At 61.5% G+C, this 24,789-nt stretch overlaps 8 protein-coding genes across 8 annotated transcripts; 2 read left to right on the top strand and 6 right to left on the bottom strand.

Moving 5' to 3' along the window:
* Positions 1-291: 291 nt before the first annotated feature.
* Positions 292-1,278, bottom strand: PLICBS_003175 (1-acylglycerol-3-phosphate O-acyltransferase; the record flags this gene model as incomplete). The annotated part of the gene is made up of 2 exons (XM_018322909.2): positions 292-482; positions 561-1,278. 2 exons carry the CDS (start codon positions 1,276-1,278, stop codon positions 292-294), a joined length of 909 nt encoding a protein of 302 aa, XP_018178139.2.
* A 1,317-nt stretch (positions 1,279-2,595) lies between these two features.
* On the top strand, positions 2,596-4,570 carry PLICBS_003174 (uncharacterized protein; the record flags this gene model as incomplete). The annotated part of the gene is made up of 3 exons (XM_018322908.2): positions 2,596-3,017; positions 3,073-3,401; positions 3,456-4,570. The coding sequence occupies 3 exons, from the start codon at positions 2,596-2,598 to the stop codon at positions 4,568-4,570; spliced, it is 1,866 nt and encodes a 621-aa protein (XP_018178138.2).
* A 760-nt stretch (positions 4,571-5,330) lies between these two features.
* On the bottom strand, positions 5,331-7,640 carry PLICBS_003173 (secretory subunit; the record flags this gene model as incomplete). Its single annotated transcript, XM_065600168.1, has 4 exons — positions 5,331-5,488; positions 5,546-7,145; positions 7,219-7,530; positions 7,608-7,640. The coding sequence occupies 4 exons, from the start codon at positions 7,638-7,640 to the stop codon at positions 5,331-5,333; spliced, it is 2,103 nt and encodes a 700-aa protein (XP_065456240.1).
* Positions 7,641-8,463: 823 nt separating this feature from the next.
* PLICBS_003172 (uncharacterized protein) lies at positions 8,464-10,813 on the bottom strand (the record flags this gene model as incomplete). The annotated part of the gene is made up of 2 exons (XM_065600167.1): positions 8,464-9,791; positions 9,847-10,813. The coding sequence occupies 2 exons, from the start codon at positions 10,811-10,813 to the stop codon at positions 8,464-8,466; spliced, it is 2,295 nt and encodes a 764-aa protein (XP_065456239.1).
* Positions 10,814-11,646: 833 nt separating this feature from the next.
* On the bottom strand, positions 11,647-12,120 carry PLICBS_003171 (uncharacterized protein; the record flags this gene model as incomplete). The annotated part of the gene is made up of 2 exons (XM_065600166.1): positions 11,647-11,715; positions 11,812-12,120. 2 exons carry the CDS (start codon positions 12,118-12,120, stop codon positions 11,647-11,649), a joined length of 378 nt encoding a protein of 125 aa, XP_065456238.1.
* Positions 12,121-12,815: 695 nt separating this feature from the next.
* PLICBS_003170 (uncharacterized protein) lies at positions 12,816-14,000 on the top strand (the record flags this gene model as incomplete). Its single annotated transcript, XM_018322905.2, has 2 exons — positions 12,816-13,038; positions 13,099-14,000. 2 exons carry the CDS (start codon positions 12,816-12,818, stop codon positions 13,998-14,000), a joined length of 1,125 nt encoding a protein of 374 aa, XP_018178135.2.
* A 791-nt stretch (positions 14,001-14,791) lies between these two features.
* PLICBS_003169 (COPII coat GTPase) lies at positions 14,792-15,695 on the bottom strand (the record flags this gene model as incomplete). The annotated part of the gene is made up of 5 exons (XM_018322904.2): positions 14,792-15,132; positions 15,207-15,272; positions 15,326-15,365; positions 15,480-15,583; positions 15,677-15,695. The coding sequence occupies 5 exons, from the start codon at positions 15,693-15,695 to the stop codon at positions 14,792-14,794; spliced, it is 570 nt and encodes a 189-aa protein (XP_018178134.1).
* A 1,002-nt stretch (positions 15,696-16,697) lies between these two features.
* Positions 16,698-18,872, bottom strand: PLICBS_003168 (uncharacterized protein; the record flags this gene model as incomplete). The annotated part of the gene is made up of 1 exon (XM_018322903.1): positions 16,698-18,872. One exon carries the CDS (start codon positions 18,870-18,872, stop codon positions 16,698-16,700), a length of 2,175 nt encoding a protein of 724 aa, XP_018178133.1.
* Positions 18,873-24,789: the final 5,917 nt, after the last annotated feature.

Here is a 24,789-nt window from a genome sequence, read left to right as displayed (position 1 = left end):
TGCGACTCTAAACAGCGCCCCGTCCATCATCATCTATGGGGGTATCAATCGCGTTGATCACGTCCGGGTCTCGACCCATCTCTACCATCTCCGTCAGGGTTACTCCTCTATAGACTCCCACGCACGCCATTCTTGGCGTGCTTCTCTATACTGTGCACTTTCGGCCCCGCAAGACGAGACAACAGGGTCGTGGTCGCGTCTTATTCGAGTTTGTGCAATTTGTCGTCGTCGTCTTGACTTTCGTCTGGGTAATGAGATGTTGGGTCATCACTCGACCACAAGACTGGCGGCTCATGCCTTGGTGTCGACGCCGGAGCTGACGGCCTTGGGGGTCGAGTTGTTGGCTGAGGGCACGGGGATGGGCTGGCCCTTGGCCTTGGCGGAGAGGACGACGAGCTCCTTGAGCATGAGCTCGCGGGTGGAGCGGGTGAGTTCGTCGACGTCGGCCGAGGTGAGGTCCTTGGTAGGGATGGGATCGAGGACTGGGAAGCCAATGTCAGTATGCCAGGCGTGTCATGTCAAGAGAATTGAGAGGAGAAATGGAGGTGCCGGCGACGTACCTTTGATGGGGATGCGGCCAGAGTTGAAGATGAGGCTCTTGAGGTACAGGACGTGGCTATAGTTGGCGACGACGCAGGGGACGATGGGGACGCCGGCCTGGACGGCAAGGTGGAATGCACCCTTCTTGAAGGGCAGCAGGGCGGGCTCCTTTGTGTAGCTGCGGGTGCCCTCGGGGAACATGTAGACGCTCTGGCGCTTGGCGCGAATCTCCTGGGCGGCGCCCTGCATGGCCTCGCGGGCGTCCTTTGAGTTCTTGCGGTCGATGAAGATGCTGCCGGAGAGGCGCATGAACCAGCCGAGGAAGGGCATGTGCTTGAGGTCCGACTTCGCGGTGACGCTGCAGTACTTGGGGAACATGGCGCCGAGCATGAGGACGTCGAGCTCCGTCTGGTGGTTTCCGATGAAGACGGCGGGGCGGGTGGTGCCGAGGACGTCGCGGGGGTCGTCAACCTCGAAGACGACGCCCGTGGTCAGGTACATGAGGTACTTGAAGGAGCGGGCGGTGACCCATTGCGAGATCTGCTGGTGGCCGGCGAGGGTGAGGGCGGCCGAGGCGGCGGCGCCGAAGAGGGCGCAGGCGACGAGGGAGATGTAGGCGGCGAGGACGCGGGCGACGAAGCCGGCGCGGGGCACGGCGAGCGAGAGGGCGTAGAAGAAGACGGTGAGGGCGAAGTAGCCCACGAGGAACTTGACGAGGTACGAGAGTAGGGCGGACATGGTGTCTGTCGGCGTCGGCGTCGGCGTTTGTCTAAGGATGTGTCTTGTCTTGTCGGTCGTTGCGTTGAGACCGGACAGAGGTCGAGGAACGCGGGGAGAGAGAGAGAGCGAGAGAAACGGAGGTGGTTTGCTGAGGCTCGGGCGGGTTACTGCGAATCCATGCTTCGATAGGGACAGTTGCGACCGGCCGGCAAGGAGTAGCAGATATTCGAGGAGGAGGAGGAGGAGGACACCACGGGGAGAAGGGGGGTGAGCGTCGTGGTGGTGATGGGGGTTGGGGGGAGGTTGTGGCCGCGGGCGGTTGTTGAGGAAGAGGCGGCGAGCGACGGAGCGGCCTCGGGACTTGGGGCGAGTGACCCGTGTTAGCGAGCGAGTTAGTGAGTGGTGGCGGGGGGGGGGGGGACGTACAATTTCGGGGGGCGTCCCGCACGCTGTCCAATCCTGTTTGGGCAGTTGACTCGGGTATGACCTCTGAACTTCTAGAGCAGAAAAAAAAACGTGCCCCTGGCGAGGCGAACCACCGGGCAGCCAGCGGAGCATGTGCGCTGGAGAGAGGGAGCCCCACCAACGGCGGGCAACACTAACACCAGCAAAGCGCCTGGCTTATGACGTTGCCTGGAGGCAGTGGTTCTGGCTCTCTTGCCGGGCTTCTCAGAAACGTCAGCATCTACGGCAGAAATCAGGTTCAATTCTTCAATAACAAGTGCCTCATGTTCTGAAATCGGGAGTTGGCCTGCTCGTCGACTCCAACACTGCCGACGTGCTGCACTGGTCGTTGCGGCCGCTGTCATGTGAAACGCCGCCACCCCCATCACGTGTCGGCGTCGCAAACAGAGGCTCGTCGGAATTGGCTTTGAAGCCGGCACACGCTCCAGGGTAGCCTGGCAGGGGCCACCAGGTACTTGGTACTGAAGTGACGGCGCTCCACTAACTGACTGGCAGCCTGGAGGCCATCAAGCTCACCACGCACTCACCTCAGCTCACCACCACCACCGCCACACCACACCAGCACTGCCCGCAGTCAACCACACGCCTCCATTCACTGCTTCCTTTGTCGCTCGCTGCTCGGCACACACCCAACCGACTATTCTCTGCATCGGCGTCCAACAATCCGAAGCAGCATCCGTCTCCCTCGACAGACGACGACCTCCTAGCTCAACCTATCCATCCCCAGAGCTCGTGCGCCCGCCCGCGCCCGCCGGCGTCCGACGACCCGCCCAAGCTCCCGGAGCTCGGCAATCGCGCAACGCCATCGCCGTCTCATCACATATATCATGCCCCCCAGCGGCAGCTCCGACTGAGACTGCCAGCCGCACCATGGCTCCCCAGCGACGGCGACAGCGCCACTCCTCCGTCTCCCTCGCCGTACCGCCCCCCGGCTCCTCCTCCTCCGCCGCCGCCGCCAACGACCGGCCCCCCCTCGCCGCCCTCTTCCTCATCGACTTCGACGTCAAGGCCGGATACACCATCGTCTGGAAGCGCACCTCGAGCGACGCCGTCGAGCTCGATGGCCGCGTCGAGTACAAGTCGCTGCCCTCGGGCCTGCACACCGTCCGCGACGACCTCATCTACTTTGTCGACGGCGACCACGCCGGGCTCAGCGCCTTCGTCAACGAGCCCTGCGACGAGGAGGACGCCCGCAATGCCCGCATGATTGCCGTCGGTATCCTTGTGCCCTTGAGCTATGGGCGCCTGGGCCGGGCCTGGCGCCACGCTCAGAACCTCAAAGACATGGCCGCGTATGATGAGCGCCGTCTCTTCCTCAATGCTGCCATTAGCTGACCAGTGCGGCAGGAAACTTGCCAAAGATCGCAACATGACCGAGGCGCTCGAAAAGTACTGGGATGCCAACAGAGCGAGAGAAGGCGGCAACGAATCTAGCGCACATCTTCCGCCATCACCAACGCAAGACCGCAAGACAGCAGTTAGAGACCGGTCCTCTGCCGACGGCACCGCGTTGCATCCTCCCGAGCACAAGCTCTCACCCTTTCATCCGGCCTGGAGCCTGGTCCAGCTCCTCGATCGCTTCGGACCCCTCATTTTCCCCATTCACAGGGCTGCGCTTTTGAGACGGCGCATCTTAATATCATGTCACGCACCTGTCCACCAAATATGCGACTTTGGTGTGTAGCAACCACCCTCGGCCTTCCCCCATCAGGCTCCGCTAACCTCTACAGTCTATGACATCTCTATCCTGTCCAACATCCCTCTCTCTATTTCCGACTCCCTCCCGGCCTCGGCGCCCAGTCCGCGGCTGCGGCCCCTTTTCGCCATTGGCGTTCACGACATCCCCTTTCTCATGGAGGACTTTGAGGCTTCCAAGCGCAGGGCAGACGGTGAAGACGATGAGGATGGCGAGGCTGGATCCGGTTGGATTGCTTGCACCACCGACAGCATCCTCGCCATGAAGGACACTCTGTGGGACATGCTCATCACCATGCCGCCCGAGTACTCGGCCAATGCCAAGGACAAGTCATGGCCGACTGTCGAGTGTCCGCGCGGCATCCCCATCAAGGCTACGCAGCGCGATCTGCGCCGCTATAATTCCCTCCGCAATGGCTTGGCGCGTCTGGCTGGCTCGTCACCCGCTGGACCCTTGATTCCGGACACGCCCGAGTCCGAAACGTCAGCAGTGCGCCTGTCGACGAGCCATTCGCACCGGATGCTGAGCAGCGAGCCGGACGAGGCCGTCGACCAGCTGGCCGAGCCCCCGAGTTGGGCAGCCCTCGCCTACAACGGCTACATGTGGTGGGCCAGTGCCGGCGAGCAGTTGCGTGCCGAGGAACAAGAGGAGCTGAGCCGCGACGCCTCCCTTCTCGCCGACCTCGCCCCTGCCCCTCAATCTCCCATGCAGCGCCGGCCATCATCACGCTCCGACCCGCTCACCGACTCCGTCGCCTCCTTTGCCGGACGTCGCGCCGCCGACGCCGACGAAGCCCGCCTCGAGCTCGCCATCATCGCCTACTTCCACCGCCTCACCACGCAGATGCTCTCCGTCCTCGTCGACCTCGTCGACAGCGCGGAGGAGGCATACCCGGCGCGGTACCACGACGACGACGAAGACGGCGCCTCGGGCGAGGACGAGGCGGAGGTGCTCCTCAACAACGGCCTCGGCGGCCCGGCCGGCGCGGACGCCATCACCGTCGACAGCCAGTGCGTGGAGAACATGGGGCTCGACGTGTGGAGCGCGAGCGACGCCCAGTTCGTGCAGGACCTCGTGGCCGCGTACTTTGACCGCGCGGCGCGCATAGAGGGCAAGGGTGTCGAGGTGTGCGGCGTGCGGGTGTGCTGAGCATATTAATCTCGGTGGTCGAATCCAGGGGTCCGTTACTGAGTTTTAGGCTCATCATTCATGTTGGCATCGCATCATGTCGGGCCGACGAAGGGCTACTCGAGGGACGTAAGGGGACTGACAGGAGATGGAGACACGGGCCGGCAATGCGTGTACGTATACATTTCTGGTTTTGGATGCCCATACAAGGGGCACGGCCATGGAGCATTTAGGCCTGCTCCCCCTATCTGGCAGCGGCCGGACGCGAAAAGACACCGCGCATGTTTCAACTAGTACGCGGAACTGAGCAAATGCAAAGAACAAGACCGAGCTACCGCATTTTACGCACCTGCATTGCATGTATGTACTCCGCAAAAGACTTGGGGTTCTGAAGAATGGCAGATACGAATCAATCGTGTAGTCACGTCCTCCAAATCATACGCACCTCAATGCAGCCGTCAAGCCCAGGGACGGGGCCCAATAGAACGGGAAGAGGAATATATGTAATGCCTTCGTTATAAAATAAACTCCGCTCCAGCAGGACGCCCTCGCACTTCGCCAGGCCGAGAGTCCCTCCCGCTCAACGTGTGCGCTATCGACATCCGCTGTCCCTTTTTTAACCCGTCCGCATGCAAAAAAACACGCCGCACCTCTAGAGACATGCCTCTCGTACAAGGGGGTTCCTCTCCTGCCGCCTTCGCCCACACCTCTGGAGCTTCCCAAAAAAACAACGGCCTCGGCATCAAGCAAGCATCAAACACAAAAAACAACATGGGGACAACTATGACTCGTCCTCCGTGTCCGTGTTGGTGTCGCTCGTGTCGTCCTCCTCCTCCTCTGTGCCGCTCTCGTCGTCCGACTCCTCCTCTTGGTCCTTCCGCCGCCTGGGCTGAGGCGCCTCGCCCGTCCTGAGCGCGTGCATCTGTCCGGCGACCGAGTCTGCAAAAGTCAGCATTTGAACATTATCCTTGGGAGAAGGGTAAAGGGGTGGCTTACCCTCTTCGGGTTCACTAATCTTGTCCTCCCACTCCATCTCCGCCGCCTTTGCAGCATCCTCCACCACCAGCGTCACCTCCATCTTGGTGTCGAAACCGACGTACGAGTCGCAGACGACGTGCATGACAAACGTGTAGTGGCCCGGCTGCGGCGGTGCAGCGAACTGAGCCTTGAGCGTCTGCATGTTGAACGTCGGCTTGCCCTGCTCGTCAAAGATGGGCTGGTCGAAGCGATCAAAGGTGAATGGCGGCACGGCCATCTTGCCCTGCTTCGAGTCGCTCAGGAAAGCGTACCACTTGGGCGTCTGCTCGCGGGCGAAGTGTGGGGCGAACGTCAGCGGCGGCAGGATGGACTGCTCCTCGACGGAGATGGGCTTGCCATCGGGGCCCTTGATGGTCTTGCTCTTGCGGCCCATGAGGGCATCCAGGTCATCCTCGGCGGCGTCGATATCCTCCAGGTCCAGCTCGTTGACGGCCGGAACCTTCTCGGTGCCGGGGGGGACGAAGCGGCCCTTGATGACCAGGGTGACGAGGGCAGAGGGGATGATGACGCGCTCGCCCGTGACCTTGAAGAAGGCCTTGGCGACGCGCAGGTAGGGGAGCTGCTTTCCAACGCTGACGGCTGTCTTATACTCGTTGTCCGTCAACAGACCCTTGCCGACAGCAAGTTTTCTCCGCTGAGCATCGGGCAGGTCCATGAATTGCTGCACGGTCAAGTGGGTCTTGGAGTCGCCCTCGACGGCCATGGCGATCTTGGGCGTAAAGTACGGGAGTTGAAGTAGGGGCGAGGATTTCGGGGAGATGGCCTGGATGATGTGCTGGTTGGCGTAAAAGGACCCGGCAATGGGGCCAATGTTGCCGTAGGCGAGGGCGATGGTGGCAAAGGACTGGTTGAGCATGCGAGCGATGGGGGCGATGTCGTACTTGGCCTTGGTCAAGGCAGGGTCATCGAGCTCGACACGTCCTAGGTAGGCCCAGAGCAAGGCGAGAGCTTTCCGACGCACGCCACTATCGAGGTCTTCAAGCTTCTCCTTGTCCTTGACGGAGAACCCAGCAGCGAATAGGGACGCCTCGCCCTCGGCCGTGATGCGCGACTCAATCTTGGACAGGCCATGGTCGGCCTGGTCACCCTTGAGCACGGTCTCGAACTCCTTGCCGGCGCTCAGAGCGGTGATGATGCCGGCCTCATCCATGGACTCGTCGTACTGGCGGAACAAGTTGTTTGCGCTCTCCATCAGGACGCCCTCCTTGGACCTCTTCTTGGTGCCATACCACCAGGACCCGACCAGGTAGGGCAGCAGGACGCCGAGGAGGCCAGTGTAGAGTAGGACAAGGTACTTGCCGTTGCCGTCGGAGATGATGAACTTGGGCAGGGCAATACCGATGCTGAAGCTCTGCTTGCCGTCGGGGTGGCCGTACTGGATGTAGTTGTTGCGCACCTCCTCGTCGGTGAGAGCTTGGTATGCCTTTGTGAGCTCGACGTAGTGGTCGTTGAGGGACTCGACCGTCTCGTTCTTGGAGGCGTCGGGGCGGACCTTGTCGGGGTGGAACTTGACGGAGAGGCGCTTGTAGTGCGACTTGATTTGCTTCTCGGTGGCGGACTGTGTTGGTTCGAGGTCAGCATGCGGTCGCTCTTCTTGGGCCGTTCGTCTGGTAGCAAGGGCCGCCACATACCTCTGAAATTCCCAAGATGTCGTAGGGGTTCCAGATCTTGGCGACGGTGGGCTCTGTCGTCATGATCAGGTAGGCCATGAAGCCCATGAGGCCCCAGCCGGCGAGGGCGACAAGGGTGCGCTTGACCTTGCGCTGCTTCCGCTTCTGCGCCGCGCGCAGGTCGGCGACCACGTCGCCATGCTTGACGTTGTAGTCGGTGTGGATGCGGGGCGCGATGTTCTCGTCGCTCTTGCTGGCTTGCAGGACGTTGTACGTCAGGGGTATCGTGACCAGGCCCGTGAGCGTCAGGATGAAGAAGGGGAAGAATTGGGCCTGCGGCGGCGGGCGGTGGTCAGCGACGCGGACAGGGGCGCCGAGGGCGCGAGGAGGGGAGAGGAAGTGAGGCTCACCTGGTCATCGTAAGAGTAGTCTGATGAACTCATGATGGCGGCGGCCGGCGAGGCTCAGCCAGCTCTGGAGGGGAGTCGCGTGGGCAGGGCGTGTCTGCCGTCGTGTCGGCTGGGCGTCGCAAGTGGTTGCCGGCCGTCCTGGATGGGTTCGACTGGGGGGGAGGCGGCGTGGGTGTCGTCGGTTGGGTGAAGGAGTGTCGGCGACGAGGCAGAAGCAGTGCCAGCAGATTAAACTAACTGTCCACAAGCACCCTGGAAGGGAAGTCGAGTGGTGAGTGTCTAGGCCACTTGGCGTCGGAGATCGGATTATCCGCGGGTCCCCCACACAAAGTCCCAATGCCGCCACCGTGTTCACATGTCCTCCACCAAAAAGAGCCGCCGGCACTAAGACGGCAGGGCACAACCTTCCTTCCATAGGCTCCTTGGAACCTAGGGGAAGCCCGGGGCCCGGCAGGGCGCCACAGGGCACCTACCCACCTCACCACCCTGTCAGCCGGCGCGCGGGTAGCCCTGTGTGCTATTTACAGCACCAACGCTGGTGAGGTGATGCCCGCCTGACGTACCTACAGGCCAGGTCAGGTACGGGCATGCGGTAAACCTTGGAATGCCCCAACCTCATGCACCCCGTAGCCGCAAATGCTAATCATCCCGTCCTTTTGCAGGGTCCTGCGCATTGGCCTCGCTCCAGCCATCCGAACCTCAGTTTCGGGGTCACCGTATCTATTCCAGACACCAAGTCTTGCACCGGCTTCCCATGCATATGTACACGTCTAGGCATTAGTTATGCACTCTACTCTAACAGGGTGTCCAAGGCCAACCTAACAGCACCATCACGACAGCATCACAACTAGCCGCCTCAGTCGCGCTTCTCATGTCCCCCTCCTCCCCCGTACACGGGATCGTCCATCTCCTCCAGCGGCGTCCCCGTCAGCCCCTCGTCGTCCCCCTCCGTGTTGTCCTCCTCCTCCGTCGTGCCGCTCCCCACCATCTCCCTCACCAGCAGGCTCCGCAGGTCCTCCTCGCTCATGAGCGTCTGGATGCTGCCGCGCCGCACCCACGGCCTCGTCTCGCGCCGCCCCTGCTCCACCAGCCGCTCCACCTTGAGCCGGTTCGCGATGAACTTGAGCTTCGGGAACGCGCTCTGCTGCCCCTCGTGGATCATCCGCGCCAGCCGCTCCGGGTCCGGGTCCGACAGGATGTGCCAGAAGTCAGACGGGATCGACTTGGGCCAGATGGTGATGGTCCCGCTGAACTCTTGCAGCCACAGCTGGCTCCAGTCCTGGCCCAGCGGCCGCGGCAGCAGCTCCGCGTGCCGGATGAACTTGAGCCACTTGTTCATGTCCAGCTTGAGGTAGTGCTCCGTCGCCGACATGAGGTAGCCGCCCCGCCACCCCCGGCCCTTGCGGTGCGTCACCGGGTGCCCGACCGAGCCCCGCGACGAGAAGAAGAAGAGGTTGATGTGCGGGTTCACCTGGCTCACAATGGTGAAGTTGACGTTGAAGTGCGTGTTGAGCGCCTTGATGGGAATGTCCGTCCGCAGGCTGCCGTCCTTCCACTTGTGTCCAAACGAGTACGGCGCCAGCGTCCCGTCCCGCTGCTTCATCATGAGCACCACGGGGTTCAGGATGCCCGGCACCGCAGCTGAGGCCAGCACCGCCGACCAGATGACGCAGTCGGGGCTCGTCAAGTAGTTGCACAGGATGGTCGGCGAGTGAGGGTCGGCCGGCACGCATGTGACGTTGAGGATGCGGCCCGTCCTCTCGTACGCCTCGCGGAACGTCATGGAGCCCCTCGTCCACCACCCGCCCCGCCTTGCCCAGTCCACAGAGTCGAAGCGCGCGCCCGACTTCCACCAGCGCGGGAACCAGACGGATATGGGCTCGCTGCACGCGTCGATGCGGTGCGCCAGCGCCGGGATCAGGAGCTTCTTCAGCTCGTCGTTGGTCCGCGTGGCCACGAGCGCCGCGATGAGGGCGCCGCCGCTCGTGCCCGTGATAACGTCCGGGAGCAAGTCGGCGTCCACCAGCGCGCGTACGACGCCGATGTGGTAGTAGGCGAACGCGGCCCCTCCAGACAAGCACAGTGCTGTCCGCCCGTAGTTGGCATACACGTGCTTGAACAAAAGGCGCTTCTCCTCGGTCTCGAGCGATTTCGTCCGGAGCAAGAACTTGATGCTGCTCTCGACTGTATGATCCTCTGTCAGCTTCGGGTCAGTTGGCCAGGTGACACCGCGGCTTACCTTCGTCGATAAAGTTTTGGACCAGGTTCTTGGTGCCGTAGTACGTCTGGCTGTACAGTCTCGAGTTCTCCACGCCGACAAAGTTATTCTTGACGCAGGCCTCGATGAGCGCCTTCAAGTCCTCGACCGCCTTGGCCTTGTCGCCGTTGGCCGGGCCGGAGCCTTCTTGGGCCTCGGCTCGCAGCCTCACCTTGCGCATCTGCTCCCACACCCGCTTGACTGTTTTGGAGTCGTAGTAGGCAAAGTCATTTTCCTCTCTCCAGGCCTGGCGCCCGAGGTACGAGTCGAGCTGCCTGGCCTCGGCCACCCAGTCCTTGTAGTTTGTCGTGCGGCGCAGGTTCCTCCGCAGCGTCTCTCGTCGGCCGCGCCAGGTGAAGAAGTGTTCGTAGACCCAAATGTACCACCTCGTGGAGAGGTACGCGACGCTCAGCCACAGGAGCCAGGCCAGGACGAAGAAGAGCAGCGGCCACTTGGACAGCTGATAGAGGTAGCCCTCCCTCGTCTCGTCCTTGGTGCGCGTGCCCAGCAGGCCCTCGACAGCACTCGTCGTCTTCTTCCGACGGCCCTTTTTGGCGCCGTTCCTCCTGTTGCGGTATATCCTCGAGTTTACGGGCGCCCAGTCGTTTTGCGCGGTGATGAAGGTGCCGTGCCCCTGCGCCGGGGTGTCTGGGGGAGGCAGGTCCCCTCCGGCAGCCGCCGCCGCCGCCGCGATGGCAGAGAGGTCCTCCTCCATGGACATTGCCGTCTGCGAGTCCCTCTTGGTGATGCTGACGGACCCAGTTGGGCTCTTGGGCGATCTGATGCTCGCATCGTCGGCCGGGGGGCTCTGCAGCGGGTCGGGAGCCTGCAGCGCCCTCTCGAAGGCGTGCAGGTCCTCGGGGTCGATGAACTGGCGGTGGACATCGGGCAGGAAAGACTCATCAAAGGCCTCGGGCGGGAAGCCGTAGACGGTGTCGTCGACCGGCATCGTGAGCGTGGCTGCGTCGTCCGTCTCAGCGCGGGAGGCTGCTTCTCTATCGTACGGCGACCACGCCCATGAAAGACATGCCTGGCGTTCGGCGTTGTTCCGGCGAAGGTTTTTGGTTGTTGCGCTGGGTACGCGAAGCAAGGCAGAGTCGTTGCGCCTGCGGGCTGTCGTCTTGGTGGTTGTCTTGCCGGTAGGTAAGGTATGGACGCGGCGTGACGCAGTGTGGCAGGCGGTGGTGTAGCAGTGGTGAGAATGACAGTGACGTTGCGATGGGAGCTGGGGGCTTTGGGGGCGGCCGCGCCCCACGACACCCGCGACGGGAGCGGGCGGGCATGACGTCGGAGCCGGGTTTGTTGGGGGGAGTCACATCAGCGCCAGTCGATGCTCCTCCGCTGTAATTGCAAGGTACCCGCTCAACTGAGCTTCTGCTGCTGCCGACACTAACAATATCGAAAAATCGTGCCGCTCAATGACAGGCTGCTCTCCATTTGAATTTGAACTACACACTCAAGGTACGAAGCAACTCGGGATTAGTTTCGTAGTTGCCCAAGGCAACTAAGCTAATGCCGCTCATCCCATTGAGGCGGTTCAGCATATACATCTCGACCTCGCCTCCTCGTCACTCATTTATCTTGCCCGCGTCGCGTGTCGTGAAGCAGCGGGCCCGGAAGCACGGCGCAACATGCTCCACCACAGCCTCTGTTTGTTTCCTGGCCCACGATAGCCGCCTGTCCGAGTCCTTCCGTACGCACTTCGAGCGCATACCTTCTCCGTACACAGGGCCTAGACAGTAGATCAGCCCCCCCACCGAGCCGTCGACGCCGGCCATCCCCCTATGCCGACTGCGTCGGGGCAGCGCTCGAAACCTTGCTCATCACTTGTGACGGCGTACAGGCAGCGTCCTATACGTCCATGTATATACTCTCGGTCAGCCGGAGCCCAAGGCAGCTAGGTTGCCAGACAAAGCAACTCAGGGGGAGGGCAGCAACGCAACGCACCCCTCTGGCGTTGCACCAGAGCCGCTTGTATCCCGACCAGCACCCGTGCCCGTACGCGTCGCAGCAGTTCGGCCCCGGGTTTAGAGACGAGCCCTGGTTCGCGCACAGCTCGTCAATGGTCGCGTCTCTCGTCCAGGTGACGAGTCGATAAAGCCCCTTGTCGAGGTCGCCGAGGAAGAAGGCCGTGTCGCCGCACTCCGTCGCCGCTCCCCACCAGTAGCACTCTCTGCCGTTGCGCCAGCACCCCGTCTCCCCCGCCGCCATGAGCGGGAGGGCAGATGCGGCGACGAGGGTTTCTAGGAGCAACATGATGCCGTTGGTGTTCACGGGGTTGGGGAAGGGAACGTGCTGCGCTCGCGCTGTGTCAAGACCACGGGTTGACTTTCTGCAATAGGCTGTTGAGTCCCCCCGGCTCCTAGCATGCACCCTTTCCCTGTTTATATAGACGGCCAGAGTATTGTACTCATCGTTCGGGGCCATGTCTGCCTCGTCGACCTGGATCCGCGGCTGACCCCGTTCTGCATAGAAGTCTCTGCAAAATCTGTCCCGCCACTGGCAGAGTTCAGGGGCTAAGATATCAGGGAAGCTATTGATAACAAAGTCATCCGAACATGCCAGAGATGGACCGTCGGCGTTACGGTGTTGCTACATGCTTCCGCCGGTACGTCGCATCCTTACGTGCGCGGCAGTAAAAACCGCAGGCTTCGTAAAACAGCGCTATATAGTACGCACTTATAGCATAAAGGTCCTATGGAAAAACACATCCAGCGCGACTAGATATCGCGTGAGCATGTCGCCCACATGCCAGTAGTTGCATCACTATAGCACTTGTCCACCAGGCGAGCCCTCTTCTCTTCTATCAGGTGTGGACGACAACCGAGGTCGGCAATGGAGAAGTTCCCATCTGGGGCGTCAGCCATATAAGTATATACATTGCTCCGTCAGATGACAGAAGTATCTTCGGTCAATGTCAAGCCTCTCCAATTGATTCTCTCGTTATGCAGATGTGGCCTCCAACTATACTGGCCCTGGCCTGCCTCGCAGCAGCCACTCCCCAGGCCGCCCCGAAACCACCAAGTCCATCGTTAGACGTCAAGATTGAACGCAACAACAACACCATTCTCACAGTCACCATACGCAACACAGGACCGCAGGACGTCCGAGTCCTTCGGCCGGGGTCATTGCTCGACAGCCGCCCACTTCGCAAGGTCCGGGTTTCCTACGGCGGTACGTATAGATAGTGCCTAAGCTGCGTGCCTCACCAAAGTAACTCGGAGCCTCGTTCAGGAAAGGAGCTTCCATTCACCGGCATGTCCGTGTACATTTCAATGTCGGACCTCGACGACTCGGCATTCGAGACGCTTCCCGCCGGCAGCATCTACAAGTCATCTCTCGACATCGCCGAGTCACACGACATGTCCCAGAGCGGCACCTACGGCGTCAAGGCGGCCGGAACCCTCTGGGCAACGGTGACGGACATGGAAGGCCTACAGACCGTCCCGTTTGAGTCCAACGCACTCACCCTCGACATAGTCGCGCCGCCAGCGCGGCTCCCTCCGTCCCTGACGAAACGCGGCGTCAACGACTACCAGGGCCTCCCGTCCAAGCACCTGACCCTCCACCAGGACGCCTACTCGGCCTGCACGCAGAGGGACCTGCGGGCCATCATGGCCGCCGTGCACAACTGCCGCAACTTCGTGCGGCGCGCCAAATCCGCCGCGCGCTGCGGCGGGCAGTCCCGCATGTGGTACTACTTCAAGTCGTCCAACTTCAAGACCAGGCACTACGTCAAGAGCGCGCTCGACGAGATGGGCAGGATATGCTCGCAGACGTGCGGCGAGTTCCCCAAGGTCATGTGCGAGCACAGAACGGACCAGGAGAACTGCGACCCGGGCACCCTCGCGCTCATCACCAGGGGCGAGACGGTCATCCGCTTCTGCCCACTCTTCTTCAGGAAGCCGGATCGCTCGAGCGTCAGGTGGGCGGACGACCAGGTGAGCATCCTGCTGCATGAGCTCGCCCACCTCTGTGGGTTTGAACACGACTACGCGTATGGAAAGAGCGTGGTGCATCTGGCGCAAAATGAGTCGGTGCAAAACCCGGACTCGTACGTCGGCTTCGCTCGAGACGCGACTTACTTGCCTGAGGGCGACCCGGCGTGTCCCGACTATCCGACGAGAGTGGCGTAGAACTTGCTGAGGCATGCTTCTGAGGCTGGAGCGTCGATCCATGGATACGGCCTGTAATGAAGGACCTTCTCTCGCTGTTGGCTCACTTGCTGATCGGGCCTGACATATATCTACACATGTACTTCGTATCTAGGAGTCCAACAGAGAACAGCGGGGCAGCAGGGGAATCATAAAGCTGCCACGCCCCGACCAGAGACGAGACATGATAACAGAGAATGACAAAGCTGCCACCGCTCCAAGTCGAATAACCTTGCGTGGTGAACAAACAACACGGACCATCTCGCCGAGTCCACAAGTCCAGAGACGGGAAGAGCCGGCGCGCCACTCTTCCCCCGAGTCCGTCGGCTTCGCGGGAGGGACGGGGTCCGGCCCGCCGGGTCATGCCACCGACCCCACGACCCAAGCTACAGCCCAGCGACGACGGCTGCTCGAGCCGGCATCCGAGAGAAACAACATGATCAAACAAACAGACACAGAGATGCCATCCGTCTATGAAATCCAAGTGCAGCCGCACGAGGCCATATCTACCAAAGGATTGCCCTGTGCGCGAATGGCTGGCTGGTTGCAGAGCCGTCTCTCAAACATCATGGAATTACACGACCCAGGTTCGCCTAAAGTGAATGCTGAATCTCATAAGCAGCTCGTGACCTTGACGCATGTTCTTGTCTTTCTTCCCCCGCGTCTACCCGTGCCGCCATGCGAGATGCTTGTGCGGCCCGGGTCCCGTCTAGTGCCCCCAGGGGCCGGCCATCATCCTTCCACGCTCGTCGCACGTCGTCTTATCGCCCCCCTTAGACGTACTGCGACAGCCACCGGATGCCCTCGCCGTATCCTTGCCTCATGACGACGGAGCACATGAAGAGCTCGATCGGCCGGATGCCCTCCAGCTGCACCTTGCCCTTGCCCGTCGTCTGGTACATGCCCAGCTGGTGTCGCAGCTCGTCCTCGGAGACGGCGTCGGGGTGGTCGATCTTGTTGCCCAGGATCACGAAGGGCACCTTGGACAGCTCCTCCATCGACAGGAGCGCGTCGAGCTCGGCCTTGGCCTCGGAGAATCGCTCGTGGTCCTTGGCGTCGACGAGGAACACGACGCCGTTGACCTCGGGGAAGTAGTCTCTCCAGATGCGGCGGGCTATGCGGCGGATCCGATGCGTTAGCTGTTGTCAAATGCGCCTGCGCGCGAGGATACGAGTGTGCTCTGCATACCTTGCTGATGGCCGCCGAGATCAAAGGTAGTGAAGCGGACGTTGCCAATGGCGAGCTCTTCGGATGCTGATCATCTTGTTAGCGCCTGTCACAGGCAGTTGCCGCTCGAGTTCACTCACTGGGGTGAAGAGTAGGCTGCAGGATAGCAACACGGTCGTTCTATGGGCGTCTCGCCGTCAGCATGGCGTCCATATATCCACACGGGACAAGCCCCTGGTCGTCTCCCTCGACCACGGCGGCTCCGTCGCGCGTACACCCGCGTGGGCGTCGTACCTTCAGCATATGCAGCAATGTCGTCTTTCCAGCATTGTCGAGCCCGAGGAACAGGAGCTTGGCGTGCTTGTTCAGCAGCCCCAGCGATGAGAGGACATCGTAGACTGTCGGCAGCACGTGTCAGCCAGCCGCGTCCCTTGGCGGCCACCTTTCAACAAAGGTGGCGAAAGGACGGACGGGGAGGGCCAGGAACATACACCAGTTGATAATCCACATCTTGGCTGTGTTGAAGTCGTGTCGTCGACGTCGAATCGAATGGATTTGGATGTCGCGGGACTCGGTGGTGGTGGATCGGTCGTCTATCGCTCGAGATGTGGGAAGGCAGGCGGCAGGAGTGTCGCAACGCCTCTGCGAGCATGGAATTTGTCCACCCTGGCAGAAAGGATGGCTGCTGGTTGCCCGGCGCTGGCTGCCTTGTGCATCAGGCATCCACTCCGCCAGCGGGCGCCCTCGCCGAGGCACCACCTTTCCACTGGGCCAAACCACGCCACAGCCATCCGGTGGCGTGGGCCGACTTGAATTGCACCTCGACCCGTGTCTCGCAATGTCGCCGGCTTCCATGAATACGCCCCTGATCTAATTCTGTCCTACACCCGCGCGCGCGCATCTCTATCACCACCACAGCCGTCCGTGACGTCGTCGAAATTATGTGCACGTGTCCTCCGTACCCAGCCTTCGCGTGCGGACCACAGACTGTTTCACTCTGCAATAGGCATTCCGAGCTTCTACGCCTTCAAGTGCTCGTCACACCAAACCACTTGGACCACGAATCGGTAGTATCGTGACGAGTGTCGTCTCTCAATTGCCTGCTCATGGGCTACCTAGTACTCCGAAAGTGCCGGCTCCATCCGCGATGCTTTCCTAAACGCCAAACCCAGCCTGTAAAACCCAAATGCCCGATGCAGGGTATCCAAGCGATTGATGATGCCTCTCCAACTACCCACAGCGAATGCGTGATATCTGGTATCCGTAATGCCGACAAGGTGTATGAACAAAAGAAAAAGAAAAGAAATATGTACACGAGTTTCAAGCCGAAAATGACCTTGTCCGTCGATGCGAATATGTATTCCGGAAGCGAGTCATGAGGTCGTGATATGTTATTAACGCCCGCAGATGTACAGATAGCCAAATGTCGTCTGACATCCCATGCTGGCGGGGAATATGTGGCGGCACGCCATAAATGCGGTGATGTAGTGCCCGATGTGGGCACCTGTTGCCTTAGACGGAGAGCACGTAGTTGCCCTGGTCCTTCTTGCCCGCCATGAGCAGACCAAGCTCCTTCATGCGCTCGGCGCCCCGTCCAGGCTGAGGCTTCCGCTCGGGGATCTGTCCTCGCCGCGCCCGGTTGCAGTACTTTTGGTAGAACTTCTCCTTCCGTCGCTGCCGCTTCCGCTCGAGGCCCTTGACAATGTCGATGGCCCCTCGGATGTGCACGTCATCATCGTGGCAATACTTGACGCTCCGATCCTTTCTCATCTGCGGAAACAGCGCGGCTGGGCGCGGCAGGGACTTGGTGTGAGTTGTCAGGGGTCGACCGGCGAGGTGGAATTGCACATGCGCTCCCTGGCGTGGCGATCCGGTCGGGGTCGTGAGGGCTCGGGGGGCTGGCGACTTGGCTCTCCGGGGTGAGTGGCGCCCGAACAACGGCTTCGGTGATCGAGCGCGCGCCTTTGGAGGCGGAGAGTGGTTTCGCTTCCGCGGCGGCGGCGAAGGACGGCGTTTCGGGGCTGGGGACCGATACTTGCGAGGAGAAGCGTGCTCGCTCTTTCTCCTCCGTCGGGACCGGTCCTGGCCGTGATGCAAGTCCTCCATCTCACCCTGTACCCATGCGTCCCCATCGCTGTCGTGGGCGACAGGGTTGTAGATCTCCTCCTCGTCGTCGTTGTCCGGGTCAGAGGCAGGGAAGCTTGGATCGATGTCCTGAGGAATGACACGGAGCTTTTCGTTTCTGCGCGCGGCAAGGCTCAGGAGGTAAGCCTCTTCCAGGGGCCGATCCTCGTCCAGGGTTCCACAAACAAAGTCGGTGCTGTCAGGAAGGTCTGGGGCGTCTGACTGAGGCTTCACACGTCTGGGTTTAGCGCGGCGCGTGCTGCCATTGGTGGCAATCGACGAATCTGACTGAGGCTCGTGGACAGAGTTTCGGCGGGCGGGTACCAAACTCCCGGGCTGTCGTGCAGTGGAGGCGTGGCTTGGTGTCCAGAGGATCATGTTCTCGTCATCATCCGCCTCATCATCGTCAGAGTCGGCGAAGCCCGTCTCCTCGTCGGTGTGATACCCATCAGAATCTTCCTCCTCGTCCTCCTCCTCATCATCATCTTGATCGTCCTCGTCCTCGTCGTTTTCATCATTGTCATCGTCACCATCGAGATCATCGTCGTCCTCGTCCAGTACGGCCTCTTCCTCCTCCTCCTCGAGTTCAGCCTCCTCCTCCGCCTCGGCTCCGAGGCGACGGATGTTGTTCTCCTTGATGAGGGTATCGTTGATGGTGAGCTTGGTCAGAAGGACTGGGTTAGCCTGCCTGATCCAGTCCTCCTCACGAGAGAGACCGCTGGCGAATTCGTGAAACTGCGAGGCGTCCTGTGCCAGGTCCTTGGAGTTGGCTCGCAGGTACTTTGGCCGTGCAAGCAGTGGTCGATTTGGTGGCTTCGCAGAAGAGGCAGATCGAGGAGAGGTGTTGACGGCGGATGACAAAACAGAAGACTTCTTAGGGGTCGACGGCGATTCGGGGTTGCTGACAGGCGCGAGCTTAGCGGGAGACTGGCCCATCCGCGTCGGCGGCGTGTTCTGCGTCGAGGCAGGACGAGCCGGCGCGGCAAACTTGATGCAGGGTCGTCGTGGCGCCTCCTGGGCTGATGGTGTCTTGACCATGGGAGTCGGTCGCGCGTTCGTCGGCTCCTGGATAATGGGCTTCGCTGCGCAAGCAAATTGGATGCAGCGCTTGCGGGGAGCTTCTTTGGGAGCCTCGTGCTCGCTGACGCCTGACGTTGTCCCGCTCTTGTCTGAGATCTGAGGAGCATGGAGGCGCAATGCAGCCATCTCAGGAATGGGCGGACTAGGTGTGTTGGTGCGACTAGGGCTGGTGAGACCAGTGTCGCTCGTGAGGTCGGCCGTGGACGCCACACTGATGTTGCTTGCCATGGACCGCCGTCGCTGCGAGTCGACGAGTATCGAGGGGTGAAAGTCATGGTGGTCGTCGTCGGACTGGCCCATGATCGCCTTGGTGAGCAGCGAAGACTGAGCACAGTTCGGCCGGCGAATAGCCGTTCTCTGGAACGGCTGGGAAGTGGGCTGTCGCAGCTTCAGCTCTGGCGGTTCGTCGCCGTCCTCAGCTTCTTCTGTGGTGAGGGGCACCCAGAGAGGGTACTGCGACCCCGGCGTCGGCAAGGGCGTCATTGTGATTGATTGAAGGTATTCGGATTCGATTGCGTTCATGTATAAGTTTCGATGGGTTAAGCGACACGCCAGGAGTCGAGGTTGAGTTGTGCAACGAAGACAAAGGCAAAAGGATCGCGCGAATGCTGGTAGGATGCTGTGTGTTGTGTGCTTGGTTGCGTCGAGCCGACGAAGCCTACAGACCAGTGCAGACCTCTACCCTTCAAGAGCGAGATTTGGTGGTGTGTACCGTGTGTCCCTGAGGACCGACGTGCTATAATCGCAGGTCCGTCATGATCGACTGCCGAAGGCAGGGCCAGGGAGGTTGGTTGTGTTGAAGAGTTGGCTTTGTTTTGGACTGGGAGGCGACGTCTGATGTAAGTCGGCCGCTCGTGGATGTGGGACCCTGAAAGCAGGACACGCAAAGGACCAGTGCGGTGACTCGATGGAGAAAGCCGGGACGCGGGTTGGTTGAATGGGGTGGAAGGGTCCAGCACAGCAACGCCGAGATGACTCTGCAACGTGAAGTGGTGGCAGCGAGGCTTGGCGAATTCCGGATGACGTTGATCTCGCGGTGGCGCGGCGAAGCACTCGGAAAGGCAGTCTTGGAAATCGCCTGGGGGGTGGGCGGTGGTTGGCTGCGCTTGGGGGTTGATGTGTAATCCGCTCCCACGGTCAGCCGCTACTAAGGTCGGGTAGCAGGTGCGCTGCGGCCGGGGAGTCTGCGCTGCGCGCGGGCGAGCGGGCGGGCGGGTGTAAGCGGAGCGCTGCGCTGCGCTGCGGCTGTTCAGGGAAGCCCGGTCGGTGGTGGTGGTGCCGCTGCTCCTTTGACGACGGGAGGAACGCAGGACGCCCAGCGGGCAGACCTCAGCACTGTCCAAAGCGCACAAGGATCGAGGCGACGAGCGCGTCGGCAACGGGCAGGACGCTGGATGAAGAGGTGAGAGGGAGAGAGGGAGGGTGTCGGGGCTGGCCTGACGAGGAATATATTGCTGGTGGGCCGAAAATGGAAAATGGCAAAACAGCGCACCCTCTGTTTTTTCGCACCACGAGCAGCGCAGAAGCGGAGGCGGTCGCTCGCGCTGGCCGGGTCATCACCTCAGTCAATTACAGTACGAGGGGGGCCAGCCAAGACGGAAAGGTACTGGGACAGTGGGGGACGAAAAGGCGGACGGTGGGAGCCCTCGGAGCCACCTGCCGCTGCAGCGAGCAATGGGAGCCACAGGAGTCACTGGGCTGCGCCTGATGGCTTTAGCTGAGAAGGGCAGTAGGAGCGCAGACGGCGGCGGCATGACAGGCGCCGGCACAGCGCTGGTAGGGTGGAGTGGCAGTGGGCGGTCCAGCCCTGGCCGGGTACTTGCGGTACGGCCCCAGTACCACGGCAGGCCGCGTCGCGGGGGCCAGGGCCTGCGGTACAGCGCTGTATTTGGTACTGGCTAGCGCGGGCTGGCCGGTGGTGAAATTTTGCTGCGCTTCCATCTTTTCCAGTGGAGCGCCCACCACCAGGGGGCCAGTCGGAGCCACCTTTGGGGCGGAGGTTGTCCAGGCTGCACAGTGCGCAGGCCGCGTGGGAAGGCGCAGCAGCGGCACGGTGACCACAGTACCTTGGCCCGCTGCAGCGCGCGCCAGCCCGGCCGAGCAGCGGCCGCTGGACAAGGCGCATAGTGCGACGTCAGTCTGCGGCGTCGGGCTGCACCGGGGCGGGCAGCGCGGGCGCCGAATGCGGCCGAGGCAGCGACTCAGCGAGACACTGTGCTGGCACACTGTCCGCTGACCAGCCAGCACGACTCGCCTCTCGCCAGGTCCGCGCCAAGCTGCTCCCTCGCCCTCCCCAGCTCTGGATCCAGTCCCTGCGTCCGTCCGTCTCTCCATCCACCCTTGCCATCCATCCGGCCAGCCATCCATTCGTCGCAGTCGTCCATGCATCCCGTCCATCCCCCGGGCGCGCGCGGTCGGCCGCACGACGGGCCTTTTGGCCAGGCCCGCCCACAAGACATTGCAGGAGCCACGGCAGCCGATCACTGTCCCCGTCGTCCGTGTGTGCGCCGCGTGCTGCTCGCAACCGTCCGCGCCTTTCGCAGAGACAAACCTGCGCCGGCTTGGCTGGCATCTGGGTGGTTGTTGTTGCCGCTGGCACGCAGCTGACGACAAAGCACACGGCATCCGAGACTAGCTTATTGCTGGCGGCCTATGAGCTCGCCGCCGTTGATGCTTTGTGCGACAGCCATGTGCGCGCTGTCGCAGCAATGCCACCATGGCGGAAACCTTCTTGCGTCGCCCGCAGACAAGGACGTAATGCGGTGCTGCTCGCTGACTCGGCCGCTCCACCGCCAGTTTGCTGATTGCCTGCTGATTGCCTGCTGATTGCCTGCGGGCGCCTTGTTGCTGCAGGCGAGATGCGCTGCTCCACGTCTCATCCAGCATCCTGTGCTGATTATAGCACGATGCTGCACGTATTCGTAGTTGACAGTACAATTACATTTACAGTACAGTACAGTACGTCTCTCCGTTGTTCCGTCTAGAATAAACCTGTTACAGATTAACGCCACCAATCTGGCTTGGGGTCCATGCCGCCCCTTGTTGGGTTGGACCAAACGTCGAGACACAGACGCCGTCCGGACCGTCAGCACCTTTGCTCGCGAATCGTCGTGCAACTAGTCCGCGAGTCCTCCATAGCGCATGATGCCACAGTATGAGGGATAATCCTCAAGCCGGGAGGTCGTCATCTGCGTCAATCCTGCCCTTCTCCACAGGCCGTTGCTGCACCAGCATGAGACGAAAGGTCCGGTCCACTGGCGGCGATCTAACCAGCCGGAAGCCGGCGCCTCACTGGCTGGGATGGCTTTCTCGTGTGATTCCCGCAACTAACGTTAGCTTTCCGAGGAACAAAGGACCAATCTCATCTGACCCGCTGCGGGCGGGCTTGCTGCTATGCATTCAACCAACCTCAGGGAAAGGTGCGGCGGGCTCGCTTGCACGCGCGAGAGAGGAGAGGCTATTCGCGCGCGGCATGCACCATGCAATGCCGCGAGTGGTAAGCCACCGTCCGGCCTATCGAAACGGGCAAACCACCGTCGCCAATTGAGTGCGCAAATACGATGCCTTGGCGGACAAGCTCCCGCAGCTGAGCATGCGAATCACGAGCTGCAAGCATCTCGGCAAGTCTATCGGGGTTGCGATGCTGTACTGTACGGTACAGTGCTCGTATGACGACATGTCAGCCGGCGGGATGCTTCTCATCCATCCGGGCCTGCAATCGGCCTACACACGGCGTCTTGAACTGACAATTGGGGGAATCGTCTGGCTGGCTCCTTTGCCATGGGAGCTTCGGCCGATGCACCCTCGAGCGCCAACACCGCCACCAGTCACGGACCCAACATCTGCAGGATGACGATGTGCCTCTCGTGAACATGCGAGGAGCTGGAAAGCTGCCTGATGGTGCAGCTTACCCGGCTTGTCCACGGCCCAATCCGCTCCTTGCAGTATGCATTGGTCCCTTGTGCTGCTTCCATCCAACGAGGGGTTCTCGGGAGCATGGACCAGCCTCCATATCAGCCGCGCCAGCACAGTCTGGAAGCCCATCTCGCAGCGTCGCATGGGTCTTGGGGGTCACCTGCAGTCCTGGTCGACGACGATGCTGCATGGCCCGTCTGCACACCCTCACTTGGCCTCCTGGCAAATGGCCGCCTGCCAGCAGATTGGAATGTGCCTCCTCCCCAGGACTGCCGCAAGTGCCGTTTGGGTGAAGCAGATCCGCGGGATCTGCCCAGCAACCCCAGGTTGCCCATGGGCGATCATGACGACGCAGTCACGGCCTGCCCAGGGATCCGGCGAGACGGGACGACGGCATGACGGACGGCCGAGGCACGGCAGCATGGCAGGTGCAGCAAAGGCGGTGGGCGGTGGTGGTGTCGTGGGAGCGTGATCGTCTCGTCTCGCCTCGCCTCGGGATGCCACTAACGGACCCCTGGCCGACGCGACCCCGCACGCGCAGACACTCGCTGCATGACTGCGTCGCGGCTTCAGCGCGTAAAGGAAATGTGCATGCCGGCGTGCTCCCGTGCGCCGTGCGGCGCCATCTACCTCATCCAGGCCGGACCCGTGATGACGCTCAACACCAAGAGCGGGGACTCGGCGCAGGCTTGGCGCGGGTCGTGAGGAGCACCTCGCAGGGGGACTTACATGCATGAGGAGGCACCTCACAGTGCCATGTCTCGTCCGAGTGGTCGTGCTGGACAAGTCCGAAGCCGCTGCGCAATCGCCAACGGAAGCATCGTTTGCTCGCCAGCCGCAGGAAGCTGGCTGCACTGCGCGCTGCAGCGTTGGGCCTCCCACGAGCCCGCGCCGGCATACCGAACGCGTCCAAGCGGCGCCTCACCCCGTGCGGGCGGGTACGTTTCATGGCGGGCTTATTCTTAGCACCCACACGGAGAAACGAGCACAGCAGAGCCATATGGATTCCTAAGCCCAAGGCAGCACTTGCACGCGCAGAGGATGGATGGGCACGTAGCGCATTCATCAATTCGGCGGTGAGATTGGAGCCACACGCGGACTGTGGAGTCTCTTACGATGATGGTACTGTACAGTATTGCACGAGGGCTGCCTCTTTGATGCGGGCTTGATTGTTGCTTTACATTACCGCACGGTTTACGAAGTACGAAGTACGGAGCTCCCATACGGGTACAGTGCAGTGCTGTGCTGCATCACGAGACAACTTGCAAGACGTACGAGCGAGCAGTTGCAGTCTCCGACGAGAGCGGGGACGCCGGGGCACAATGCCAATGCCAGTGCCAATGCCACGGATGCGATGCGTGCGAGGTGGTGCTGCGACGTCGCCGGCAGCCCGTCGGCGGGATCGCGGTCGTCGTCACCGGCGGTGATGAGACGAACTGGACTGACGACGTCACCTCGGCGCAAGGTTCCAGCCACGCGCAGAAAATAAACTCAACTCGGAGCACGCGCCCCGTGTGCCAGTTATTGTTGTTGTTGTTGTTGTGCAGTTGCTTGGTTTCTCGATGCGCTTGTTGGGCACGGGACGGGACCCAGATGCTGTGCGATGAAACATGGGCGACCGGACGGATTGACCAGTGCAGCGACTCGCGGCGGGGGAAGCACCATGGGCACGGACCATCAGGGGTCCTCCCGTCTGCCTCTCTTGCAGGCCAGGCCGCTGCGGCTGCCTCCGATCAACAGCGCAGGGTCCTTGCTCGCCGTTCCGTCTGTTCTGCAGCACCTGGGTATGCAGGCGAGAGCTGGTCCGAACCGGGGTTGGAATGTTCTCCCAAGGCAAGGCACGAGCACTGTTTTACTGCACCGCCGGCTTGTTAGAGCCTAGAAGCGAGTAAGGCACCGATGAGAGCCGCCCGCCCTTCTGGAAGCGACACGGGTTCACGGCTCGTCGCGGCGGGAAATTTTCGAGCACCAACAAAAAAAAAAAAAACTTTTGCTTGGAAATCAGAGGCTTCTCGCGCGCTGGCGACTGATGGGTTTGTTCTCACCAGCGCTAACTACCAAGGCTTGCAAGGGCCCGGGGCCATCCACGAGTACCTTACCTAGTACTATTCTAGTGGGCGGCGGCGGGCGGCCCGCTCGCCATTACCCCTCGCCCCTTGCCCGGCATCCACCAAAAAAAAGTCAATGGCTCGCCTGGCGGCCCGCCACCACAACAGATGAGACTCGGGACGGGCATGAAACTAATTACAGATGGCTGTATGGACGCCTTCACGCCTTTACGTGCGTACTCCATACGACGGGATGTACAGTCTTTCACTGTGTGGGTAGCACAAATGACCATCAGGCAAGGCAGGGCAGGGCAGCACAGGGCGCAGGGGCAGCACAGGGCGCAGGGGCAGCAACCCGAACCGGGTCCGTGGTTCGGCATCATCGTCGTCACCACCCTTCTTCGCGCCGTGGCGGCGGCCTGGCCGTGATTGTTCGC

Source organism: Purpureocillium lilacinum, assembly GCF_023168085.1.
Source record: "Purpureocillium lilacinum CBS 284.36 DNA, scaffold_2, whole genome shotgun sequence".
In the NCBI taxonomy this organism is placed as follows: Eukaryota; Fungi; Ascomycota; class Sordariomycetes; order Hypocreales; family Ophiocordycipitaceae; genus Purpureocillium; species Purpureocillium lilacinum.
The sequence above is the reverse complement of the archived record's forward strand: the minus strand, read 5'-3'. Positions and strand labels throughout refer to the sequence as shown.